This window comes from Pogoniulus pusillus, chromosome 15, assembly GCF_015220805.1.
Source record: "Pogoniulus pusillus isolate bPogPus1 chromosome 15, bPogPus1.pri, whole genome shotgun sequence".
In the NCBI taxonomy this organism is placed as follows: Eukaryota; Metazoa; Chordata; class Aves; order Piciformes; family Lybiidae; genus Pogoniulus; species Pogoniulus pusillus.
The window spans coordinates 24,989,280-25,012,267 of NC_087278.1; the positions used below are offsets into that span (position 1 = coordinate 24,989,280).

General features: G+C 54.9%; 2 protein-coding genes and 1 long non-coding RNA gene across 3 annotated transcripts; 1 reads left to right on the plus strand and 2 right to left on the minus strand.

Moving 5' to 3' along the window:
• Window positions 1-4,807: 4,807 nt before the first annotated feature.
• On the minus strand, window positions 4,808-14,157 carry ENO2 (enolase 2). The gene is made up of 12 exons (XM_064155858.1): window positions 14,020-14,157; window positions 10,982-11,073; window positions 9,976-10,071; window positions 9,630-9,688; window positions 8,600-8,669; window positions 8,283-8,416; window positions 7,454-7,676; window positions 6,859-7,056; window positions 6,546-6,747; window positions 6,235-6,343; window positions 6,048-6,106; window positions 4,808-5,729 (listed from the first exon to the last, which is right to left on the minus strand). The coding sequence occupies exons 2-12, from the start codon at window positions 11,064-11,066 to the stop codon at window positions 5,660-5,662; spliced, it is 1,305 nt and encodes a 434-aa protein (XP_064011928.1). The 5' UTR covers window positions 11,067-11,073; window positions 14,020-14,157; the 3' UTR covers window positions 4,808-5,659.
• LOC135182088 (uncharacterized) lies at window positions 13,456-17,960 on the plus strand. Its single transcript, XR_010305050.1, has 3 exons — window positions 13,456-13,664; window positions 15,106-15,365; window positions 16,755-17,960. It is a non-coding gene; the product is annotated as an uncharacterized LOC135182088 (long non-coding RNA).
• LRRC23 (leucine rich repeat containing 23) lies at window positions 14,364-21,818 on the minus strand. Its single transcript, XM_064155857.1, has 7 exons — window positions 21,069-21,818; window positions 20,873-20,985; window positions 19,807-20,060; window positions 19,580-19,710; window positions 16,034-16,170; window positions 15,081-15,303; window positions 14,364-14,736 (listed from the first exon to the last, which is right to left on the minus strand). Exons 1-7 carry the CDS (start codon window positions 21,543-21,545, stop codon window positions 14,719-14,721), a joined length of 1,353 nt encoding a protein of 450 aa, XP_064011927.1. The 5' UTR covers window positions 21,546-21,818; the 3' UTR covers window positions 14,364-14,718.
• Window positions 21,819-22,988: the final 1,170 nt, after the last annotated feature.

Genomic DNA, 22,988 nt, shown 5'->3' on the forward strand with positions numbered 1-22,988 from the left:
CTCCCCCCGGCTCTCGCCTTCCCCGTCCCGGCGCCGGCACAAAGGGCCGCGGAGGGGGGAGAAAGAGCCCGGAGGAGCCTTTTTTGGCAGGACGGACTCGGAGCAACCCGAGTCCCCCGGGCGGGGGAGGGAAAGACCACCGTTCGGGGCTGGGCCTCCCGCGGCTGCGGGAGGGGACTGCGCCGGAGGGGCGGGGAACGGGCCGGGCGGCGGCGCAGGGCCGGGGCCTGCGGCGAGGCCTCCTGGGGGGCGGGGGCCGCCTGCCTGGCGTTCATCAGCATGCAGCGCGCCGCCGCCTCCCATCCCCCGCCCCGTTACCAAGCAACGGCACAAAGGGAGAGCCTCGGGGCAGGCCGCGTCGCCGCGCCCGCACTGCGCCGGGCCACCGGGCAGGCTCGGAGCCTGGCACGGGGTATCCGGATGGCCCTACCCCGCAGCGGGCGCGGTGGCGGCAGCGGCGGGTCTGTGGGTCTGTGTCCATCCCAAACCACCGGCACAAAGGCGGCTGTGCAGGCCCGGGGAGGAGGTTCACCCGGACGTTAAAAAATGGGGAGCATCCCCCTAGGAAACCCTTCTGGCTCACCTTGACTTTGAGGGAAGGCTTCGGAAAGGGGGCAGCCCGCCGGGGCTGTGACTGGGCAAGTTCGTGAAGGGTCTAACCCAACTGCAGCCACCACCCCTGGCTTCTTAGGCGGCATGGCCAGGGGAGCGTCAGGCAGGGGAAGCTACCAGTGACCAAACAGTGCCCGTGCTGACTGTTGCGGATGGAGGAACTAAGGCGGATTGTGCCAGCAACACTCCCCACGTACCACACGGCCACGTCTGTCTGATGGCTGCGTACAGGTCTTGTATGTACACAGCCAAGGGTTTGTGTTGCTCTCTGAGAGTCTTCAAGTGTAATCACAAAACAGTGTGTCAACAGGACCTTTCAGAGAGCACACTGGACCACGGAATCCTTTTGATTGGAAAACTCCAACCTTTATTTAACTTGAGCAAGTGTGGTGCTAAACCATGTCCATCAGCACCACATCTCTGCAGCTTTTAAACACCTCCAGAGAATGAGGATTCAGCTACCTCCCTGGGGGTCCTGTTCCAGCGTCAGAGAACCTTCCCAGTCAAGAATTTTCTTCTGAGAGCTGATGTAAATCTTCCCTTGTGCAACTAGAGGCCATCACAAGGCACAGCCAGGACAAGTAGGTGATGCTCATGGGTTTACGAAAGGCAGGTCCTGCTTGATGAACCCAGTCTCCATTTGTGACAAAGTGACCTGCTTGGTGGGTGCAACTGTGGGTGTCCTGCACCTGGATTTCAGTGAAGCCTTCAACACAGTTTCCCCAGAGCATTCTCTTAGACAAACTGGCTGCTCTTTGTTTGGACAGGCAAACTGCTAGATCACAAACTGGCTTGCTGGCTGGCCCAAATGAGTGGTGGGGAATAGAGTTAAGCCCAGTTAGTGTCACCAGTGGTGTTCCCCAAGGCTTGGTACTAGGGCCAGTTCTATTGAACATCTTTATCAAAGACGGTGAGATGAGAGGTTCAAAGCACCCTCAGTAAGTTTGCAGATGACACTAAGCTGGGAGGGAATGTTGTTTGGCTGGAGGTGAGAAAGGCTCTGCAGAAGAGCCTGGACAGGCTGGATGGGTTAGGGTCAACTGTATGACATTTGACAAGGCCAAGTGCAAGGTCTTGCACTTGGGTCACAAAAACTGCAGCAATACTACAGACTTGGGGAAGAGTGTCTGGAAAGTTGCTTGGCAGAGAGGAACCTGGAAGTTCCTCTGGCAGCTGACTGGCAGCCGGCTGCATATGAGCCATCCGTGTGCTCAGGGTGGCCAAGAAGGCCACCAGCCTCCTTGGTATCACAGTAGTGTGCCCAGCAGGACCAGGGAAGTGGTTGTGCCCCTGTACTCAGACCTTGAGTACTAGGTTCAGTGTTGGGGTCCTCACTACAAGAAAGACATTGGGGTGCTGGAGTGAGTCCGGAGAAGGGCAATGACACTGGTGAAGGATCTTGAACAGAAGTCCGATGAGGAGTAGCTAAGGGAGCTGGGATTGTTCAGTCTGGAGATGAGAAGGCTGAGGGGAAACCTCATTGTCTATAACTCCCTGAAAGGAGGTTACTGAGAGATGGGGACTGGACATTCCTCCCAGGTAACAAGTGAGAGGATGAGAGGAAATGGACTGAAGTGGCAGTAGGGGAGGTTTGGATTGGATATTAGAAACTATTTCTTCACCATAAGAGTCATTGGGCAGTGGAGCAGGGTGCCCAGGGAGGTGGTGGATCACAGTCCACCGAGGTGTTTAGAAAACATCTGGATGAGGTACTTAGGGACATCATTGAACAGCTGTATACAGGAAGGAGTTAGGTTGTGCTTGCACTGGATGATCCTAAGGTCTTTTCCAACCATGCCATTCTGTGAATTTCTCTCCTGTCGCTTGCTACTAGGGAGCACAGTCCAACCTCAAAACCTGCCCTGCTCGCCCAATGCGCTGCTCACAGAAGCCCCAGAAGGCGGCATGCGTCTGAGACGAGCAGCGGGGAGGTGTGTGGCTGGGACAGGCGGCAGGATCCCTGCGCGGCGTCACAGGCGCCCACACTGCGCTTCCCTTGCCCGGAGCCAGCGCTGCCTGCCGTGCGCGGAGATGTGGCTGCTGCAGCGGCTGCGGGAGGCTGCGGGCGGCGCGGCAGGGCCTTCGGGACGGGAAAACGGAGCATTTCCAGAGCAGTGCCCAGACTACAGCTCCCAAAAGGCAGATGCAGGCTGGCCGCCGTGGCGGAGCCCTGGGCTCCTTTGTCTGGCCCTCAGTCCCAGCCCCTGGACTGGGCTGCCAGACCGGGCTGGTTCCCATGTGTGTAGCAGTGCCCTCCTCAGTTGCTGACCCTCGACATGGACAGCAGCAGCCTCCCACGTGCTGTGCAGCATCTCCAGGGTGTGCATGGATCCAGGCCTGGAGCTGGATGCCCTGCTGACTTTTTGGTGCAGCTTTGAGTTTGGGCTGAGACTGACACCGCAGCCACACTGCAGCTGCTGCTGTGAGAGGCTGAGCAGGAGGCTTCGCACAGAGCATGGGCGAGAGATGGACTGCAGCTAGGACACAAGCTCTTCATCACCACCCAGATTTGTTCTGTACTCACTTGTGAGCCCCTGCAAACCTGTCTCTGCCCTTGCATTCTCCCTCCCACTCTCTTCTCTGTTCTGGGCACATGTGCCAAGTCTTTGTCTTACTTTCTTGAGCTTCCCTGCTTTTTGTATGCTGTTTAGTAAAGAGATAGCAGTGAAGTGACCATGTTTTAATGTGCTGTCTTTTGATTTTCAGGTCTGCGCCAGGACACAGTCAAGGGAGTTTGGGAAACGCTGAGCAAATTCAGTCTTCATCCTTGTCCTTGCTTATCATGAAACACAGAAAGACCTGAGGGTGTTGATTGACAGCCACCTGAAGATGAGCCAGTGTATGCCCAGGTGGCCAAGGCCAACGGTATCCTGGCTGGAACCAGCAATGGTGTGACCAGCAGGGCCAGGGCTGTGATTGTCCCCCAGTATTCATCACTGATGAGGCCTCACCTTGATTACTAGGTTCAATTTTGGGGTCCTCACTCCAAGAAAGCAATTGAGGTGCTGGAGCAGGTACAGAGAAGGGCAGAGAAGCTGGTGAAGGGTCTGGAGAACAGGTCTGATTGGGAGCAGCTGAGGGAACTGGGGTTCAGCCTGGAGAAGAGGAGGCTGAGGAGAGACCTCATTGCTCTCTGCAACTCCCTGAAAGGAGGTTGGAGAAAAGTGGGTGTTGGTCTCTTGGTCCTAGTAACAAGTGGTAGGATGAGAGGACATGGCCTCAAGTTGCATCAGGGGAGGTTTAAGTTGGAGATCTGAAGAAAGTTCTTCCCTGAAAGGGTTCATCAAAGATTGGAACAAGCTCCCTAGGAAAGTTGAAACCCCATGCCTGGAGGTGTTTAAACAAGGCAGAGATGTGGTGCTGAGGGACATGGTTTAGCATCAGACTTCAGTGAGTTGGAGAATGGTTGAACTCTATGGTCTTAAAAATAATTTCCAGTTGAGAGTGATTCCATGACAGTGTGGCTCAAGCCAGAGTCTGAAAATCTGCTGTAGTGAATTGGTGCAGATTTGCAGAAATTGAGTGCACCCAAGAGGGGCTGCAGCCATGAACTATTGTTGTGTCCATCATAGCTTGGGTTGAATTACTGACAGTGACACGCCCTGGCCTCCCACATTCATTGGAGCCTATCCAGAATAAGGCTGCTGAAGAGCCTCTGGGGTGTGCTGGCACTCAGCCTGCTGGGACACAGGACACAGGCTGCTGTCCCCAAGTGATGCTCTGTGTTTCTGGGAAGCAAGATGGAGCTGAGAGAGACATCACAGCTACCCCTCTGTTCACTGCAAGCCCCTTTTGGGTGAGAAGGGTTAGATTTTTCTCTTACAAAAACTTGCAGTTCCAATGCAACATCTCTCGAGGCCTATGGCCCACCCTGAGGTCTTTACACCAGTGGAGGGTATGACTGAAAACCACACACAGAGTATTTTTATGTGCCAGGGTTTGGTGGCCAGGCTGGGGCCAGTTCCCACTTGCCTTACCCTTGACATTCCTCATTTGGGTGGCTGACTGAGGAACACAGCTGCAGGACAAGGCCATGAAAGGAGGTGGGGGCACCTGGGCCTTTTCTTTCTCTTGCCAGTCTCCTCTGCTTCTTGCAGTTTCCTTTCTGCTTGAGCTTCTCCTGCTTTGATGGCAAAATGTCTCCATTCCCTAAACACTGGCATGTGGAGAGAAACATCAGGCCAAGGCAGGCAGCTCAGGTGTGAAATACATTTTAATGGAGTTCAGGGATCTGTAGTTTGTCTGTTGGTCAGCTGAGCATGGGCTGTGCAGAAGGTGAAGCAGACATTATAGGTGGAGGAGAAGGTGAAGCAGTGTGAGAGGCAAGAGAACAGAGAGAAAAAGATCACTAGAAGCAAATGAAGAGCGTGGGTTGGTGTATGGATGTGTTTCAATACATTGCCCCACAGTCCTGTATGCTGACCTGGGGCCTGACAACACACAGCCCCCTCCCCAGCAAGGGGCAGTGGTGGGCTTGGACGCTAAGCTGCTGGCAAGCATGGCCCAACACAGTACAGCACTGGGAGTGCAGGAGGGGACAGTCAGGTCGCACCAGGGCTCAGTGCAAACACACGTCTAGGGGCAGAAGGATGCCACAGGCCAGTACACAGACACCTACACACATGCACGAGGAGGGTGAGCCACTGGCCACGCTCAGCTGGCCACGGCTGCAGGGCCAAACGCAGCGGCTGACACACACCCGGGCACTGCACCCAATGAGGGAAGCACCCTGGGCAGCAGGCTCCCCGTGGCTGAGGGGCAGACAGTGGCTCAGGTACGGCCTGGACAGGAACCAAAGAGACAGCAATGCCTAGATCCAGAAATGCTCAGGACTCCAAAGCAAGGGACAGGGTCTGGGCCTCGCTTTCATCCTTCCCCCGGGTACACCTAGCTGGGGATGCTTGTACTTAAGGGAGTTTGAGGTATGAGTGGGACTGGGTGATGGAGGAGGGAGAAAGAGCAAAAAAAGGAGCAGTGGAGGGAAGAGAGCTTCAGAGTCTGTGAGGTGGAAAAGAGCAGCAGGGTGGCTGTGCTTTGGGAACAACGTTCAAAGAACACTTGGGTTGCGGAAGTTGTGTCCCGCAAAGCGTGCTTCATCTCCAAGCTCTTCTTCAATCCTGCAGCATAGAGAGAGAGCACACTCAGGCCCTTTCTGCGAGGGAGCAGCGAAGACACCAGGGCACTGGCGAGGCAGTGTATCGGCAGGAAGTTGTCCTGGGCAGGAGGAACTCCTCCCAGCTGCCGCCCCTGTGCGGCTGCACCCTCACATGAAGGAGAAGGAAAGGAGACTGCTGCAGAGATCTCCCTAGGATTCTACTGTCATCTTTGTGCACTGTCTTCATAACATTTCCCCTGCAAGCACCACCTACTCTCGAGCTTTCAGCTTCTCCCACCCCAATGAGCCAGTCCCTCCTCTCATCCCATGAGCCCCTTACCTCATGAGCTGGTTGTACTTAGCCAGGCGTTCAGACCTGCAGGGAGCACCCGTCTTGATCTGCGAAGCATTTCCAAAACAGACACTGTGAGATGCTGCCCTGACTTGCACCGTGGCAGGACAGAGGACTCTGCCCTCACACTCCTTCATTTCCCTCCAGGCCTGTGCCTGGCCTGGGGCACACCTACCTGCCCAGTGCACAGTCCTACAACCAGATCAGCAATGAAGGTGTCTTCAGTCTCCCCAGACCGGTGGCTTACCATCACACCCCAGCCATTCTCCTGGGCCAACTTACAGCTGCAAGGAGTGAGAAACTCAGTCAGTAGCTCCCACTCCTACAGCCACCACCTGCACAGGCTGAGATCCAGACACCCTCTCCTCCCACCCTCAGCATTCTACACTCTGGTGGAGATGGAAGTCTCTTCATCCAGAGGGTAGCGTGACACCCTGCTGTAGTTCGTCACCAACCCCTTCACAGGTCAGTGAGGGCTGGACTTACGCTTGAATGGCTTCTGTGACAGATCCAATCTGGTTGACTTTGAGCAGGAGGCAGTTGCAGGCCTTCTCTTCAACAGCTCGCTCGATGCGCTTGGGGTTTGTCACCGTCAGGTCATCTCCCACTATCTGGATGCCCACATTGGCTGTGAACTTGGTCCAGGCCTCCCAGTCATCTTGATCAAAGGGATCCTCAATGGAGACCACTGAAAGGACAACAGAAGAGGCATGAGTCGGAGCTGCCTCCCTTCCCACCCCCAACCTCTGGAGGGGATGCCCGTTAAACCTGCCCCGCAGTGCTGGGCGCAGCAGCTCACCTGGGTAGTCACGTACAAAGCTTTGGTAGAGGTCCCCCAGCTCATCTGCAGAAATGTAGCGGCTTGGGTCATCTGGGGACTTGAAGTCCAGGTCGTATTTGCCGTCGCGGTAGAACTCGGAGGCTGCCACATCCATGCCGATGACAATCTTGTCTGTGTAGCCTGCCTTGTCAATGGCCTCCTTGAGGAGCTCCAGAGCTAGGAGGAGGAAAGTTGCAGTCAGGAGAGTCAGCTCAGGCAGAGTTCTGCCTTTTGGTGAGAACCTGCCCAGGGAGGCTCCTGAAGGTCACTGAGAGCCTGACAGTGCAGTAGGAGAGAGCTCAGAACACTGGAACTGTGCAGGCCACCTCCAAAGGGATGAGGAGAAATTAAAACGGAGACAGGTCCCAGGGAGGCCTTGGAAAGGTGTGCAAGCACATGAAGGGTTTACATGGAGATGCTGGGACATTTCCAGGAGCATAGAAACCACTTCCTAACGCAGGAGGTCAGTGACACTGAGGCATCATCTTTTGAACCAGTCCTTGGGGAATGCTGTGAGCTGGGTGTAGGAAGCCACAGCATTGCAGACAGGGACCCTCCTCTGCAGGGCTCTCACCTTCACTGTTTTCCAGTATGTTGGGGGCAAAGCCTCCCTCATCCCCCACATTGGTAGCATCTTTGCCGTACTTCTCCTTGATGACACTCTTGAGGTTGTGGTAGACTTCAGCCCCAATGCGCATGGCATCGCGGAAGCTTTCCGCCCCCACGGGCAGGATCATGAACTCCTGCATGGCCAGCTTGTTGCCCGCGTGGGAACCTCCGTTGATCACGTTGAAAGCCTGAAAGAGCCCAGAAGACAATCCTAGCTGAAGGAACAGGTCCTGGCACCACCTAGGGGAGGTTCTCAGATGAGTCACCACGCCACATCCCATCGGGTAATGGTAACACATCAGCTACAACACATCACACCAAGGGCACGTGAGCCCAGGGTCTGCCTTTCAATAGCAAAAGGTTGGAGAGGACCCTGCCACCCATTTTCCTCTCCGAGATCTCCCTAGCTGTTGGCATTTATCTGTACGTGTTTATCAGCAGTGCTCCGTCAGTCTTTCTTCCAGAACCTTCTTCCCTGATGCAGAAAAACTGATCATCCACAAGTGCCCTTGTGAAGCAGTTTCACAGGGCAGCTCCCTTGGGTATGCAGACCCCTAGGCCCTTGCTTTGTAATCGTGCCCCACAGGGTTCACATGATGACATCTGATCCTTCACCACATCCTCAGGCCCCTCTTTTCCATATTGAAAACTGGCACATCTTGGGCCTTGGTTTGCTTCCTCGATGAGTGCAGTGCCCTCAACTGATGTGTCAGCCCCATGTCTCTCCTTTCTCTACCTCCCAACACATCCTTTACAGTTTCTGAAGGGGGATGTCAAGGACAGGGGGGTCTTACTGGCACAGGAAGAATGAGGTCTGAGTTGCCAGCCAGGTCAGCAATGTGCCGGTACAGGGGGACCTCCTTCTCAGCAGCTCCTGCCTTGCACACAGCCAGCGACACTCCCAGGATGGCATTGGCACCAAACTTGGCTGTGGGGGAGACCAAAGAGGAGTCAAGGCTTCTCAAGCAGCAAGCTCCCACCCACAGGTGCCCTTGCCAGCACAGCCTTGAGCTCATCAGAGCTCTAACTGTCCCCTGCCCTAGCCTTGCGGCCTTCTACAGCCCTTCTGTCTCTCTTTATGCCCCAGGGCAAGGAAAGAGGAATGACTTACATTTGTTCTCTGTGCCATCCATCTCGAGCATCAGGTTGTCTATCTTCTCTTGATCCACGACAGAGAGGCCCTGCAAGAAAGGAAGAGCTCTGAGGAGGGGAGGCTGAGAAGAGCTGCTGGTTCTGATCTGCAGGAAAGGAGGCATTAAGGGAAAAGCTGGGGCTACAGGGACCTCTTTAGCTTGTGGAGGAGCACAGACACACAAAGCTCTGGCAGCTCGTGCCTTGCTGCATCGTCAACGTAGGTGGCAGTGATGATGCTGCTGCAGCCCAGTGCCAATGTGCCCACACTGGAGAGACCAGACAAGACCGCAAGACTGTCCTGGGGATTTACCCAGCCTTTTGGCAGCTTCTGGGGAGCTTTGTGGTGCTGTGGTCACACAGAAGCTAGGCAGAACATCAGGAGAAGCAAGCAAATGTAGACTGAATGGAGCCATCCCCAGGAGCAAGGTGAAGAACAGGACTGGGCCAAACACAGGCAGCCCTCCACTGGGCCAGGTATTTTTCAGAGCTGGAGGCAGCTGGGCCCCAGGCTGCACAGGGTTAATGTGTGGCTTCAGCTCAGTTTTTCTCCCAGCAGGCCCCAGGTCTTCAGGTGTAAACAAGTTGCAGACATGACACCACCGCTCCTCAGGGCTGTGCCGAAGGGCTGCCAGACCTCGCCTGGCATGGTCCTTGCTCATCACACCATGAATGCTGGGGGGGACAAACAAGCGTGAGGCCACAGACATGTGGGTGAGGTTCAGTGCTTGAGGAGGAGAGCATCTGAAAGAGGGAGAGAGCTCTACAGGGAGCTTCAGGAGCACTAATGAGGTGGTGCAGAAGCTGCGGTGCTAAATCCTTTCCACTCAGAGAAAAGATCGCTGTGGACACATCCAGGCATGGGGGGCAGGAGGGATGTGCCCGGATTCCCAGGAAGCATCACTGTGTCTGTTAACCAAATGGGATGAGGAAAGGCAGAAATGGAGATCTGAGGGCAGAGACGGACCAGAGAAAGCATTGGACAAGGGAGATCAAAGAGAAATCCTTACAGAGCCCACGAGAGCTGGGGCGACAGTGCTGTTGATGTGATCCACGGCCTGCAGGACCCCTAGAGAAGGAAAGAGACAAAGAAAAAGACAGAGAGAGAAGGAGGGAAAGAGTGAGGCAAAGAGGAGAGTGGAGAGAGGGAGGGAGAGGACCAACAGAGATTAAGAGAGTGAGAAAGGAAGGGAAGATCAAGGCCTGATCTTTCACTTTGTGCTAGGCCTGTGCCTCTGGTTTTCCTCAGGGCAGTGGGACACATCTCCATCACACCAGAAGATGAGTGGTACCCTCTGGCACAGCCCCACGCACAGGCAGCCCTAGGGATGGGGTACAGAGGAGGCATGTCCCCACCTTTTCCCAGGAAACGTGACTTGTCATTGTCTCGCAGCTCCAGGGCTTCGTAGATGCCAGTGGATGCGCCGCTGGGCACCGCCGCGCGAAACATGCCTGGGGAGCAACAAAACACAGCTGTGGGACATGCAGAAAGGGAAGAGGAGGTGAAGGCCTCCTGCTGCTGCTTCCATCCCACTGCTGAGAGAAATGATGTGACAACCACTTGTGCGAAGGGATGTCCACTCTTGGCTGGTCTCAGGTGGAGCAGCGCCTGGAGGTGGAGCAGCTCCTGGAGGTGGAGCATCAGGGCTGCAGAAATAAAGGCCCCCAGGGCTTTCAGACTGGGAAATCTGAATTTCAGGTACCCAGAGGTCCACAGCATTCCAAGAACTATGGGTGGCAGGTGGAAGTCTGGCTCCTCAGCCTTCCTTCTGGTTCAGAGGCAGCCTGACCCTTAGCCACCAGTGGCTTCCTTCCCTTCAGACTGGAGTTGGATTTCTGCCCCAGTGCGGAAGGAGACTGGCAGGTTGTCTGCTCTGCCCCCTCACTGCTGCTCACCCCTCAGTCCACCTAGCTGTGAGCCCAGTGCAGATGAAGCTCTGCCTACACAAAGATCCTGGTGGCAAACATTTCCCTGCCTCATCAGCATGGCTGTGGATGTGCTTCCAAACTTGTGCTGTGTCCCAGGAGCACACCTGCAGGAGGACACTGAGGGGATAGGACATCAAACTAAATAAATTTATGTTAAGGCAATTTTCCATCTCTGCTCCTGGCAGGCACACAACTCAAGTCAGGTACAGGCCAGCCAGCAGCCTCCTTGTGACCTGCCCATCACATGTGCACATTTGCTAAGTACACTCCCAGGCAGAGCTGTGAGCCAAGTTTTGGCCTCTGCCTCTTTCTCTGTCTCTCTGTCTGCTGAGGGTTTGCTGGAGAAGCCCCTCTGTGCTCTTGGCAGAGCATGCCACCATTTCTGGCAGGGTAGGGGAGACTTCCCTTCCACCTCTTGTCCTCATCTGCATACCTTTGTGTGTGTACAAGTCCACCTCAACAGTGGGGTTCCCACGAGAGTCCAGGATCTCACGGGCATGGATCCTTTCAACAGCCATGGTGAGCCTGTGAAGAGGGCAGGACAGGTTTAGTTCTGAGAAACACCAGGGTGTAGTGCTTGTCTGACCCATGTCTACACTAATGCTGGCAGGGAGAAGGGAGCTCAAGGAAGGGCAGCCTTAGGAGATGGAGATAAAACTGCTGTCCAAGGGCATTTAGAAACTGTCTATTAAACCCAGATTGTGGAGATCGACCCTCATTTTGTCCAGGAACTGTTTAGCTGATTGAGTTTTTCCTGTCCCTTTGCTGCAGATGGGGAACAAACTCGGATCAACAACTGCAGCTGAGCACTGCTGTTTCTCACGGCTCCCAGTATGAGGCCAGGTGGCAGACACGGGGAGGGTACCAACAGCATCCATGGGTAGTGGAATGTCAGAGATCAGCTGGCACAGGCAGGAGGTGCCTCTGTCCCTCCCTAGCATCAAGGACAGGGAAGCCAGCTCCCAGCATCTCACTTCCCCTTGCTGAGGGTGAGGATGATCCCCGGCAGGACTGGCAGTGAGAATTTGTTGTGTCCATACCCATCTGGCAGGGAGCCAGCTGAGTGGCGGCTGCCTGAGGCAGAGCCAAGCAGGGCAGGGGGTGATGAACCCTGAGCCAGTCTGGCTTCCCTGCACCCCCAGCCCATGGCTGAGCACCCAGCTCAGCTTTCCTTTCCCTGCAGTGAACCTTTGGGTCAGGCTGTGCAGTGGTGAGGGAAGCACAGAGACGGCAAGCAGCCAGAGGAGCCATCTTGCTGAAAGCTGCTGTGCCTTAGAGATGGCAGAACAGGCTCTGAGCAGGGTGGGGAGGGGGGCTGAGGGGGGCTGGCCATGGCTGAACACAGGGACTGGGCCCAGCTCCCCACCCTTTGCTCCCCTCCTGAGACAGGGAAGCAGATGAGACCAGGAAGCATCTCTGTTATCCAACAGAGGTAAGAGGAAGGTGAGGAAACCTGGCATTTGGGGGCATCTGATTAAACCTGAAGTGGAAAACAAGCTGGTGGGAGAGGATGGCTGTTTGAAAGAGCTTCTCTTGCTGGCTTGCTCCCTCAGAAGGGTACAAAGCAACTTATTCACACCCTCATCCTGTCTTCTTATTCCCCATTTCTGTGACTGTGAGTCTATGCAGAGAGAGAGCAGCAGGAGGCAGGAGGCACTGCCACCCTCCCCAGGATTCCCTCCTCCTGCTCCCATAGATCACTCACTCAACCCTGAGCAGGGCTGGACCCAGGCAGGGCTCAGTGCAGAGGCCAGGCCTGGGGGGAGCATGGGGAAACAGCCATTTCGGGCCAGGCCCTGGTGCCTGTGAGCGGCTGGCAGGGGTGTGGGCAGCGCAGAGGCTCAGCGCAGGCTGGGGGCGCTGCAGATGGCTGGCACGGCAGTGGGGGCAGCGCGGGGGCAAAGCGGCTTCCCTGGGGTGGGCAGGAGGCAGAGGGCAGGGGCGAGGGGAGCACACCGTGCCCAGCTGCAGCAGGAGCCTTTCCTGCCGGGAGGCCCCTGGCAGTGACACCAGGGCCCTCCGCCCTGTCCCCCCGGCCGGGATCCCCTTCCGCCGCCCTGGCAGCGCTCCTCAGCCCATCTGGCACTCGCCGCGGGAGCTTCCTCCGGAGCTGTGCCCGCGCAGCTGGGAGCTTCCTTTGCAGCACTGCCCTGGCCATGCCCCAGCAGCCTCCACGGGGAGGAGAAGAGCAGGACCCAGGAAAGCGATCTTGGACGCCAAGACCCATGCCAGGTGCATTGCCTATGTGGTCATGTCGTCAGTGGTCACATCCTTCTGTCAGCCTACGCCTGCCCCTGTCCAGGCCGGCTCCGAGGAAACCAAATGACAAGCCGAAATCCAGCCTTGCTTACCCCACCCCGTTGCTTACTTGATTTCCTCTCCCTTCCAGTCCATTGAACCCTTTCCCCCACTTGTGTTGCTACCCTGTGTCCCCCCTGCATTTGCCCTCCTTTGAACATGGCAAAGAACCACCCTGAAATGCCTGGCATCAGCTGCACTGTCCTGAAAGGAGGTCAGAGGCGGATAAGCTGGGATAAGGGATTGGGATGGAGCCATAGCTGGGAGCCTATACACTGTGGAGATGAGGAAAAGAGGAGCCAGGCTGGAGGCTGGGAAGCCTCCCTTGAACAGCAGCTGGGCAGGGCACCCCGGGACACTGGCACTGCTGCAGTGCCTTCCTGTGGGCACTGTTTTGTGGTATTGTGCGTTGCTAGGGCATCTTCGCTCTGGAGTTGGTGCTGCAGGCATTGCCCCTCCCTGCCAGGCAGGCCAGCATAGCAGAGACCTTTCCCCAGAGCCACCAGCACAGCACCATCCCTGTGTGTTGCTGTGTTGCTGCCATGCCCCCCGGGTGGCACTGCTCCCAGGAAGACCGCACTGCTGCAGTGTCGTGGTTGATGCAGCTACTGCTTGCCTGTCACCTCCTCTCCCTGCTGCCCTTCTTCCCTCCCGCTGTGTGATGTGGGGGAGGGAAGAGGGTTGCTCTCCTTGGGACCCGTCTAAGCGCCTGTGTTTATGTCAACACCTCGAGGAACTGGTGGGGACTGGTCTGTGCCGATCCCCAGCAGCCCAAAACTGAGCTTTACCTCCTCCCCACTGGCACCTCCCTCCCCCAGGTAAGGATCCCTCCCGCAGCACCTCCCGGTAATGCCTTTGGCAGCACCATCTATCCTTGCTGGCTGCCTCCCCTCCTGAAATTCCCCGAGTTCATCTGAAATGACGCCGGAGAGAGGGAGGGAGGCAGTGCCTGAAATTAAAATGGGAAGGAAAAGTGAGAAAGGTGGGAATGAGGAGAAAGCGGTGGGAGGAGCAGGGGGAGGAAGTGAGGGGAGTTCCGTTGTTGATGGCGCTCGTCGTGGTCCTTTCTCCGCAAGAGACCCCAAAGTGCGTGGGGGGGTTCTGGAGGGCACAGGGTGGGAAAAAGAAACACGCATGCTGCGAAGGGAGGTGCTGGCCGTGGGGGACACTTACCTTCCTGGGGCGGGGGTGAACGAGAGATTGAGAAAGTGCTGGTAGAGAGAAGAGAGGACGAAGCAGAAGAGGGATGCAGGACCTCAAGGGGAGATGATGTGTCCTCTAAGCCAACGGCGGCGGCAGCAGCAGGATGGAGACGCCCCTGATAGGGCCGGGACAGCAGCATGTGACCCAGAGCTGCGATGAGTCAGGATTCAGCAGCGCTTTGCAAACAGCACGTAGAGGATGGAGAGAGGATGGAGAGAGAAAGAGAGAGAGACAGACCGGGGACAGACACAGCAAAGGAGGGCGAGAGAGCCAAGCAACAGCAGTGGGAGTGCAGAATAAACAATTCCATTCGCTCCATGGTCATTAATAAATTTAATTCAAATCAGAAAATCCTGTCGGATTCTGGGGAGCCATAAATCAAAGCACAGCACCTGTAACTCTCCTCCCTTTCCCCCTCTTGGATCAGATGAGGATAGAGCATATCAGTGCTGTGACAGTAGAAGTACTGCAGTACGTCAGGTCAGTGTCCAGGATTGGGGTGGGTAGCCCTGCTCTTTTCTCCAGGGGTGAAATGAGGTGAAGGTAGCTCTGGTACCTACAGCTCTCACTTTCTCAGCTGCACAAGTGAGGGAAGGCACCTTCAAATCCTGACCAGCTGTGGGAGCAGGTATTAAATATAGAGGTGACTGGAGGTCCATCTCCTCGAGGTTACTTTCCTTCCATCTCCTGAAGAAGAGGGAGAAGTTAAGCGACTCCATGTCTGACTTTTCCTCTTTCACTGCTGACTTCTGCTGGTGGGCTGATGAATGGCAGTAAGGCAGGGGGGCTGGAACTAGATGGGTATCTTCCAACCCAAACCATCCTATGAATCCACAAATCTATAAGGTTGTGATGCTCACCATCACAATCAGGCTGCAAAGCCCAGCCCCGTTGAGATTCCTCTGCCCTCAGGACTGACCTCCTTCAGCCTTCTCCTTGTGCAAGCTAGAGGAGGAGAGGCTTGATCGGCAGGTTTGATACTTGCTTTCCCTCTTCACTTCTGTCTGCTCCCCCAGCCCAGCTGTTCTCACCTTTTCTTTCTCCTGCCTTTCCCAGCGGATCCTGTTTGCTTCCTCCTGTTCCTCTTGCTCAAACAACTCCTTGTCGAGCCGCTGCAGGTGTGGCAGCATGACCAGAACCTCCAGCCGGTAACTGGGTTCCTTACAGCATGGATTGTCCATCAGCACCAGTGCCTGCAGCATGGGCAGGACCCGCAGTTTTGCCACCTCCTGAAGGCTGCTGATCCTGTTATTCCTAACAAGAGGAAGCACAGAGAGCAGGGGAGACATGCAAGGGAGCAAGATCTCTTTGGAACAGTAAGTTCACAAGACAGATAAAGCAAAGCTTAGCAGTACAACATACTGCAGACCTTAGACCACAGACCTCTGGGATCTAAGATCCAGGCTGCACAAGGCCTCATCCAACCTGGCCTTGAACACCTCCAAGGAGGGGCATCCACAACCTCCCTGGGCAACCTATTCCAGTGTCTTACCAACCTCAATGTCAAGAATTTCTTCCCATTCTCCAGTCTCAATCTGCCCTCCATCCATTCCCTCTCATCCTATCACTCCAAGCCCTCATTAAAAGTCCCTTCTCGGCATTCTTGTAGGCCCCTTCAGGTACTGGAATGCTGCTCTGTGGTCTCCCTGGAGCCTTCTCTTCTCCAGGCTGAAGAGCCCAAACTCCCTCAACCTGTCCACATAGGGGAGGTTCTCCATCCCTCTGATCACCTTGGTGGCATCCTCTGGAGCCACTTCTGCAGCTCCATGCCCCTTTTACGCTGGGGACACCAGAGCTGGACACATCTGGATTTATAGGACTTATACTCCTAGATGGCTAAGTGATGAACACCAGCTAAGGATGCTGTTACAGATCAACACATTCCCATCCCACTTTCAAAAGACCCAGGAAATCCTAAAGATCTCAGTGGGAGTACAGCCTGATGAAGAGTCTCTGATCTCAACACAGAGCAGGGAGGACTCACCGTAGATTGAGGTACTGCAGGCACTTCATGCTGCTGCAGAACCCATCCAGGCTTTCCAGACTGTTGTCACGCAGGTGCAGAGTTGCAAGCTGCTCTAGTCCCTCAATGCCTTCAAGGCTCTGAATGACATTCTGGGCCTGAGCACCAGTGAGGCAGGAAGAGAGGAGGGAAGAGGGGGCACACAGGAATGGGAGCAACAGTTATTTCTGGCTTCTAAAGCTCTGTCAGACTTCCTGCTGCTTATAACCAGGCCTTCTCTGAAGCTAGATCAGGTTGCTCAGGTTGATTCTAAACATTCAGATTCAAGGACCAAGAGTCTGATGAGTGAGTGTTTCCTGTAGGATCCCTTGGGGACTGAGATGAACCTCCCCCAGGTAAATACTCCACTGCCAGCGCAGCACCTCCTGCCACAGCAGCACCAACTCAGAGTCCCCAAGGCCTCAGAGAGCAGCAGTACAAGGGTGAAAGCACAGACCTGAGCCTGAAACAAGATTATTTAAAGGATAAATAAGCAGCCCCTCTCAGTCACACAGCCCATGCATTCCAGGGACCTTCCAACGTCTGCTGCTTCTCTTGTGGGGGACATCTACAACCAAGAAGTCTCTTCTGCTCCTCTAGTAGAAGCAGCACACCGTGTGTTCCTGAGAGAGGTTGCAGGGAGGTGGGGGACCGTGGGCTGGTTTGAGCTTTTGCAGGTGTAACTGTTGTTATCCATCCACAGGTGCATCTTCCTGCAACAGTCTGACAATCACACCGCGGCAGAAATGTGTCCTACCAGCTTAGAAGTCCCAAACGCCGAATTTCATTCCCATCACTGCGTTGAGAACTGGGAGGGGCGCTAGGGAATTACGAAGCTCTGAATTCCAGTTTCGTAGCAGGATTCAGGCTGGAGAAGACCACTAGAGGTCTCCTGGCCATGCCCGGGCTCACTGCAGGTCGAGCAACATCTCCAATCAAGCCACTCCCGGTCTTAGGCAGCTAAGTCCTGCAACTTCCCTGGTAACTACCTCACCATCGCGTTCTGCAGCCTGGAGCTGGGCAGGGCTTCACTTGTGGTTGTGGCTTAGAGCTGCAGTCCCTAAGGACACGGATACCTGAACGGGAAACAGGGAGAGAGGTGCCACTGCTCCCTGTCCCTCGTAGGTACCCGGGCAGTAGCCAATGCCTGAAACCAATAAAAGGGGCACAGGATGAACTGGTGGGTGAGGAGGACAGTTTTGTAGCAAAGGAGGACTGTAATGGAAACTGGATAAGGACAAGTCTGGACCAGCTGGGCCAAGGAAAGAGGGTAACTCGAGGACAAAAGGAGGGAAGGCAGAGATTTAGCAAAGGCCACGTGAAGCGATTTAACAGTCAGGAAGGATTAGGACACAGTACCTCAGAGGACATCAGGAGCCGGTGGGGGATAGGGTGAAGGGGAGCTCACTGATCACTGCTTTGTAAAATAAAGTGATCTCCCATTACTCTCACTTTCTCCACGACTTCAGTGTGAGTGGTTTTTAGTGGCTCTGTTCTTGAAAGCATTAACAGGACAATGCAGGGTGGACTTTTTTCAGGGTTGCTTCCTGCCCCTGTCCCCCAATCAAATAATCTCCCATATGACCACCCTTTGTTAAATGGTATTCTTACCTTAGCTGCCAGTCCTTCACACAGATATGATGCCACCATTGCTGATGGAAACCTGCTATTTTCTGTTCTCCATGCTTTCCTCTACCCTTCCTGCACACCTGGCCTTGCCCTGGCTCGCCTTTATCACCACTGCTGCACAACAGCCAGGAACTAAGCCAGCCCCAGTGACATCAGTGGCCCTCAAACCCACACCCATGGCACACAGCTGGCAGCAGTCTTCCTGGTGTAACTTTGTTAATGCTCAGTTTCACCAGCAGCTCTGTCATGCATTAACCAAATTTGCTTCGGTTCCTTTAAACTGGACCCTTTGTCTTGAACCTTGTTCTTGAGGTGTCAGCTGCATCTGCCCACAGCCCAAGTCACACTAAAGTCTTTGTACTGCAAGGAAAGCACTGCTGGGAGAGACTCCCCCCCAGAATGAGCAGATGAACATGGCAGACAAATTCAGGTCCCAAAGACTCCCAAGAAACTAGTCAATTGTGCTAGTTTTAGTGATGAATTATGACAGCCATGAAGATGATCAGAGGGTTGGAGAACCTCCCCTGTGGGGATAGGCTGGGACAGTTGGGGCTGTTCACTCTGGAGAAGTGTGGAGACCTTAGAGCAGCCTTCCAGCACTTGGAGGACCTACAAGAAAGCTGAGAAGGAACTTCTGACAAGAGCTTGCAGAGACAAGACAAGAGGGAATGGATTGAAGCTTGTGGAGGGGAGATTTAGAGTGGAGAATGGCAACGAAATTCTTTACAGTGAGAGTGGAACAGGTTTCCCAGGGAAGTTGTGGAGGTGTTCAAGGCCAGGTTGGATGAGGCCTCAAGCAGCCTGGTCTGGTAGGAGGTGTCCCTGCCCATGGCAAGCAAGTTGGAACTGGATCATCTTCAAGGTCCCTTCCAATCTAAGCCATTTTGTGATTCTATAATGTCTTGCAATATTTGCCTATTTCACATGTGCAGCTCTGAAACCCCTCAGTCGTGCCAGGAACCTTCCTGACATGTAGATGCTCTGTTTGCTTCCCTCCAAATTATTCAAGCAAGGAGCTTTATGTTGAAGTTCTGTATTGTACCTAGTGACTTAAGTTACTTCATCCCTTCTTCCAGCACCTCTCACTCAAAAATCTGTTTATCCACCAGGAAATTGCAAGCAATCTCAGCAAGCAACCTCCTTGGTGTTTTCTGTCAGGGAGTCTTGATGAAAAGAAGCCTTACATCTTTTCAAAGCCTTTTTCTTCTTTAATTGTTTTTCAGAAGGTGGTGACTCAGGCCACCACTCCAGTCTCTGCAAGCTGCAGCATTGTGTGATGCATGGGACCGAGCCAGACATACTTTCTGTGTCTCTGGGAGTAAATGTTCCCTGAAGCAATTGGTTGTGGTACTAGGAAATTGCTTCTCCTATCTTACTTCCACTGAGGTGTTTAATCAGTTCCCCTGTTTTTGGCAGCTGAAGCTGTGAATCATCTAATTGTGCTGGTTTTAAACCTGTGTTTTACCAGGCTCATCAGGGAGGAGAAAGAAGCATTACCTCCTCCTGTCACACAGAGCAAACCTGTTGCTCTCCCCACCGACCTCCTGGGGACACACCAAATGTAAGTGCAATAATACTGATCCTGCAAGAGGCCAGGAGAAAAGAACCTGACCCACTGAACATTGCCAGCTCCTCCTCTGCAGAGTAATTGCTGGTCAATGGCTACTTCCTTCACATTCTCTAGACAGACAGCACAGAAGGAGATACCCCAAAGAAGTGATTTTGTCTCTTTAGGTCTTTGAAATCTGTGCCACTTCATCTGAGAAAATGGAACTGAACAGGCTAGCACAACAATTGTACTGCTTTGAAGGAGACTGCCTCCTCCCTCCTTGCACTGCCTGGAGGTGCCAGGCTCTGCAGCAGCTCAGTCCCACCCTCTAAGCTAGCTAGACCCTTTACCAGATAGAGGTTCTTCAGCTTGGGAAGATTGAGCCCCGCTGTGCTCTCTAGGGTGTTTCCTCGCAGCTCCAGGATTTGCAGATTGAACAACTGGCCATGACTCAAGCCCTGTGCTGACTGGATTCTATTTCCTGAGTGACAGAGGAGGAAGAGACAATAAGAGAGTTAGTCCCACCCAAAGGAAGCATCCTACTTGCACAAGGATGGAGAAAAGTGGTCTGCATCACCTTTCAGGATGAGGTTGGTTAGGCGCGGGTGAGTGATGCCTTCCACATCCTTGATGTGGTTCTGAGCCAAGCTGATGAACTGGAGGTAGGGCAGCTCCTTCAGGCAGGGACTGGTGAGCAGATTCCCATCCACTTTCAGCCAAAGCAGACTGGTTAGGCTGCACAGTGGAGACAAATCTTGCAGCTTGTTCTCTGACAAATCCACATACTGCAGGTGTACAAAGCATTCAAGGAGGCTGATGTCTGTCAAGTTCCTGTGGGAGGGAGAATGCTAACAAAACAACTTGCTTACTTCCCTCTGATACCAGCTTTCAGTTTGCTCCTCACCACTACTGGAGGGAGGCTATCCTCCTCTCCCACTTCCCTGCTGTTCTAGGAAGCATTGCTGGAGAGATGTAGGAAATGAGCAGGTGACAGGGAAAGCCTGAATAGTCTGTAAACAAGGCTGAATGTTAAGATGAGACCTGCTTTCCTGACACAGGCAGCACTTATTCCCATTTAACCCTGCCTGTCAGGAGGGGGAAGAACCAGAGTAGAAGAGAGGGTAAATCTGGAGGGTGGGTCCATTAGACAGTAGTGGCAACACCAAGGAAGGACTCTGGCAGTGGGGAAATGCTGCTGAAAGGCAGAGTCTGACTGAGGCCTCTTCATTAGATTTAGGGTTATGCAGGTTATGGGGCTGAGGCTCCCAACTGCTTCCAGGCCATTGTGGCACATCCCTTAAATGTTAGCACTTCAGAGGAGAGATATTTCATGGCTGTTTCTGCAGGTGACTGTGGGGAGGTCCCCTGCGGACACCACAGTCCATAGAGATGTATGGGCTCCTGTCAATTTAGGGGGACACTGATGTTCCCACCAGTGCATCTGGATGCAGCGGAGGCAGTCCTCTGCTCAGGGCTGAGGGTAGCAAAGCTGTGCTGAGGCACGGACTGAAAGCCAGACGGCAGAGCACACGGCCTGAGGCGTGCACCACGGCCGGCCACCAGTGGTCCTAAGGCACAGCTGTTCCGTGGCTGCCCCTCGGGGAGGAGCTGCCCTGCCGCCGGGGCAGGTTGGGCACACTCACTTCTGTGTGGCTTCAAACTTCACAAAGGCGTGAGCCAGGCCGGTGCGGGTCTTGCAGAGCAGAGAGAGGCCTTCCCTCAGGACCTCCTCTGTCAGGGGAGCTGGGGCCAGCACCTGGGAGAGAAAAGAGGCGGCGAGAGCACACAGCCAGTGCTGGCCTCACCACGGCCAGAGGGTACTGAGGCCCCTTCCCTCACCTGGGCTTCCTCCTCCTGCTCCCTCAGCGCCTCCTCCTCTTCTCCCTCCTCCTGAAGGCTGTTCTCATCCCACTCCAGCTCCTCGTCCTCCATCCTCACGGGCCACACTTTCCAGGGAGGGCAGCTGCAGCAGGGCCGGCGGCAGCCTGCCCAGGCGCGGTGAGCGGCGGCACTCGGCTGCCGTGGGAACCGGGAGAGGCGGGAGCCGGCCCCGCTGCTTCGGCTGCCGTGGGAAACGGGAGAGGCGGGAGCCGGCCCCGCCGCTTCGGCTGCCGTGGGAAACGGGAGAGGCGGGAGCCGGCCCCGCTGCCACGGCAATCGCGCGGCCCTCCCGCCGGCCTCCGCTCCGGGCGGACCCTCTCGGCAGCCTCGTCCTTGCCGCCTCTCGTCCGGCCCCTTTGCTGCCTCAGACAGGGCAAGCAGGAAACCCACAGCCTGCTCAGCCCTGAGGAAATCCCTCCCCGAAAGCCTCCTCATAGGCGTGGGGCCACAGCATTTGTGCCAGTGGAAAAGCCTTGGAGGCCAACCATGGACCCAGCGCCGCCACTCCTGCCAGACCGAGTCCTGCAGTCCCTGCCTGCAAGTCTTTTACACACCTCCCGGCATGGTGACTCCACCAGTTTGCCGGGCAGCCTGTTCCAACCCCTGACCACTCTCTCAGTAATGAATTTTTTCCTAATACCCAACCTAAACCTCCCCTGGTGCAACTTGAGGCCATTTCCTCTCCTGCTCTTGCTAGCTAGCAGGGAGAAGGCACCAACCTCCGCCTCGCTGCAGCCTCCTCTCAGAGCTGCCCTCAGCCTCCTCCAGGCCAAACGACCACAGTCCTCTCAGCTGCTCCTCTCCAGACCCTTCACCACCTTCCCTGCCCTTCTCTGGACACAAGCTCTGCTCTGGTTAGTGCAGCCATGCGGGCACTGCTGCTTTGCCTTTCCCTGGCTACCAAGCTCCCTGTGCTCTCTTTTTATATCATGCTGCTAGGAGCACTCCTCTCCTAGCTGACTACTTGTGCCATTTTGCTGCTTCAGCTGCAATCGCTTGTCGTCTTTGGGTGGGAGGCTCAGAGAATGCCTTGCCTTCATCTGCAGTTATCAGGGATGTATGCAGAGAACTGAAGGAACAATTCAGTAGGAAGGGACCAGCGGAGGTCGTCCTGCCCATCCCCCATCTCAGAACAGGGCTGGCTTTGAAGTCAGGCTGGGCTGCACGGGGTGGTGGCCACTCAAATGGTGTATCTCTGAGAAAAGAAGTTACCTCTGGTAAATGTTTAATTAACATTTTGAGCAGAATTAGGCACAAGGTTTGCATAAAACCTCCCAAGACATGACCTCTTAGAGGCCAGGAGGTGCCTGTGGGATACAGCGTCTGGACCTGCTCCAGATGACACTGCTTCAGCACTCTCCTCCAGACTGGAGAGCTGGCAGGCCTGAGGCTGCCAGTGCCCAGCTGGTGCCATTGGTGCCTGCCCAGTTTCAGCAACCCTAGGCGGGTGGATGGCTGTAACTCCAACAGTGGCTGGATGTTTACTGGCTGGGAATGCTGCATTTTGGGGTTAGAGTCCAAGGCCCTGCTCCCTTCCTTTCCGGTGCACTTTGCCTCTTTGCAGCCTCTGGACAACGTCAGCGTTAGATAAGCCAGTCCAAACTCGCTGGACACACAAATGTCAGCCACAAGTCTCTCGCAGTACCTGAGTCTGCAAAGCACCCCTCTGTGTTCAGGATTGCACAGTGAGCTGCCAACTGTGCCCACTGGGCTCCCCACCCCTGACCTCTTCTCCTGTGCTACACTTGCCTCATCTGAATTCCCTCTCTGCTCTTTCATATGCCCATAATCTGCTTCTCCACTACAATCCCTGCAACCCCTCCAGTCATCTACACATAAAGCACTCCAGCTCTTTTTGCCGTTGCTTTTTGGGGATTT

Bases quoted from the DNA above. Each gene is read 5' to 3' on its own strand.
- ENO2 (XM_064155858.1), bottom strand. From the start codon at position 11,066: ATGGCTGTTGAAAGGATCCATGCCCGTGAGATCCTGGACTCTCGTGGG. The intron at 6,748-6,858 runs GTGAGCTGCTGC...TTGTCCTTTCAG, and splicing joins CTTTGTACGTGACTACCCAG to TGGTCTCCATTGAGGATCCC. The intron at 6,344-6,545 runs GTAAGTCCAGCC...CACTCCTTGCAG, and splicing joins GTCACAGAAGCCATTCAAGC to CTGTAAGTTGGCCCAGGAGA.
- LRRC23 (XM_064155857.1), bottom strand. From the start codon at position 21,545: ATGAGGAGGCTTTCGGGGAGGGATTTCCTCAGGGCTGAGCAGGCTGTG. The intron at 20,986-21,068 runs GTGAGGGAAGGG...TTTCTCTCCCAG, and splicing joins AGCAGGAGGAGGAAGCCCAG to GTGCTGGCCCCAGCTCCCCT. The intron at 20,061-20,872 runs GTGAGTGTGCCC...TCCCTCCCACAG, and splicing joins AAGTTTGAAGCCACACAGAA to GAACTTGACAGACATCAGCC.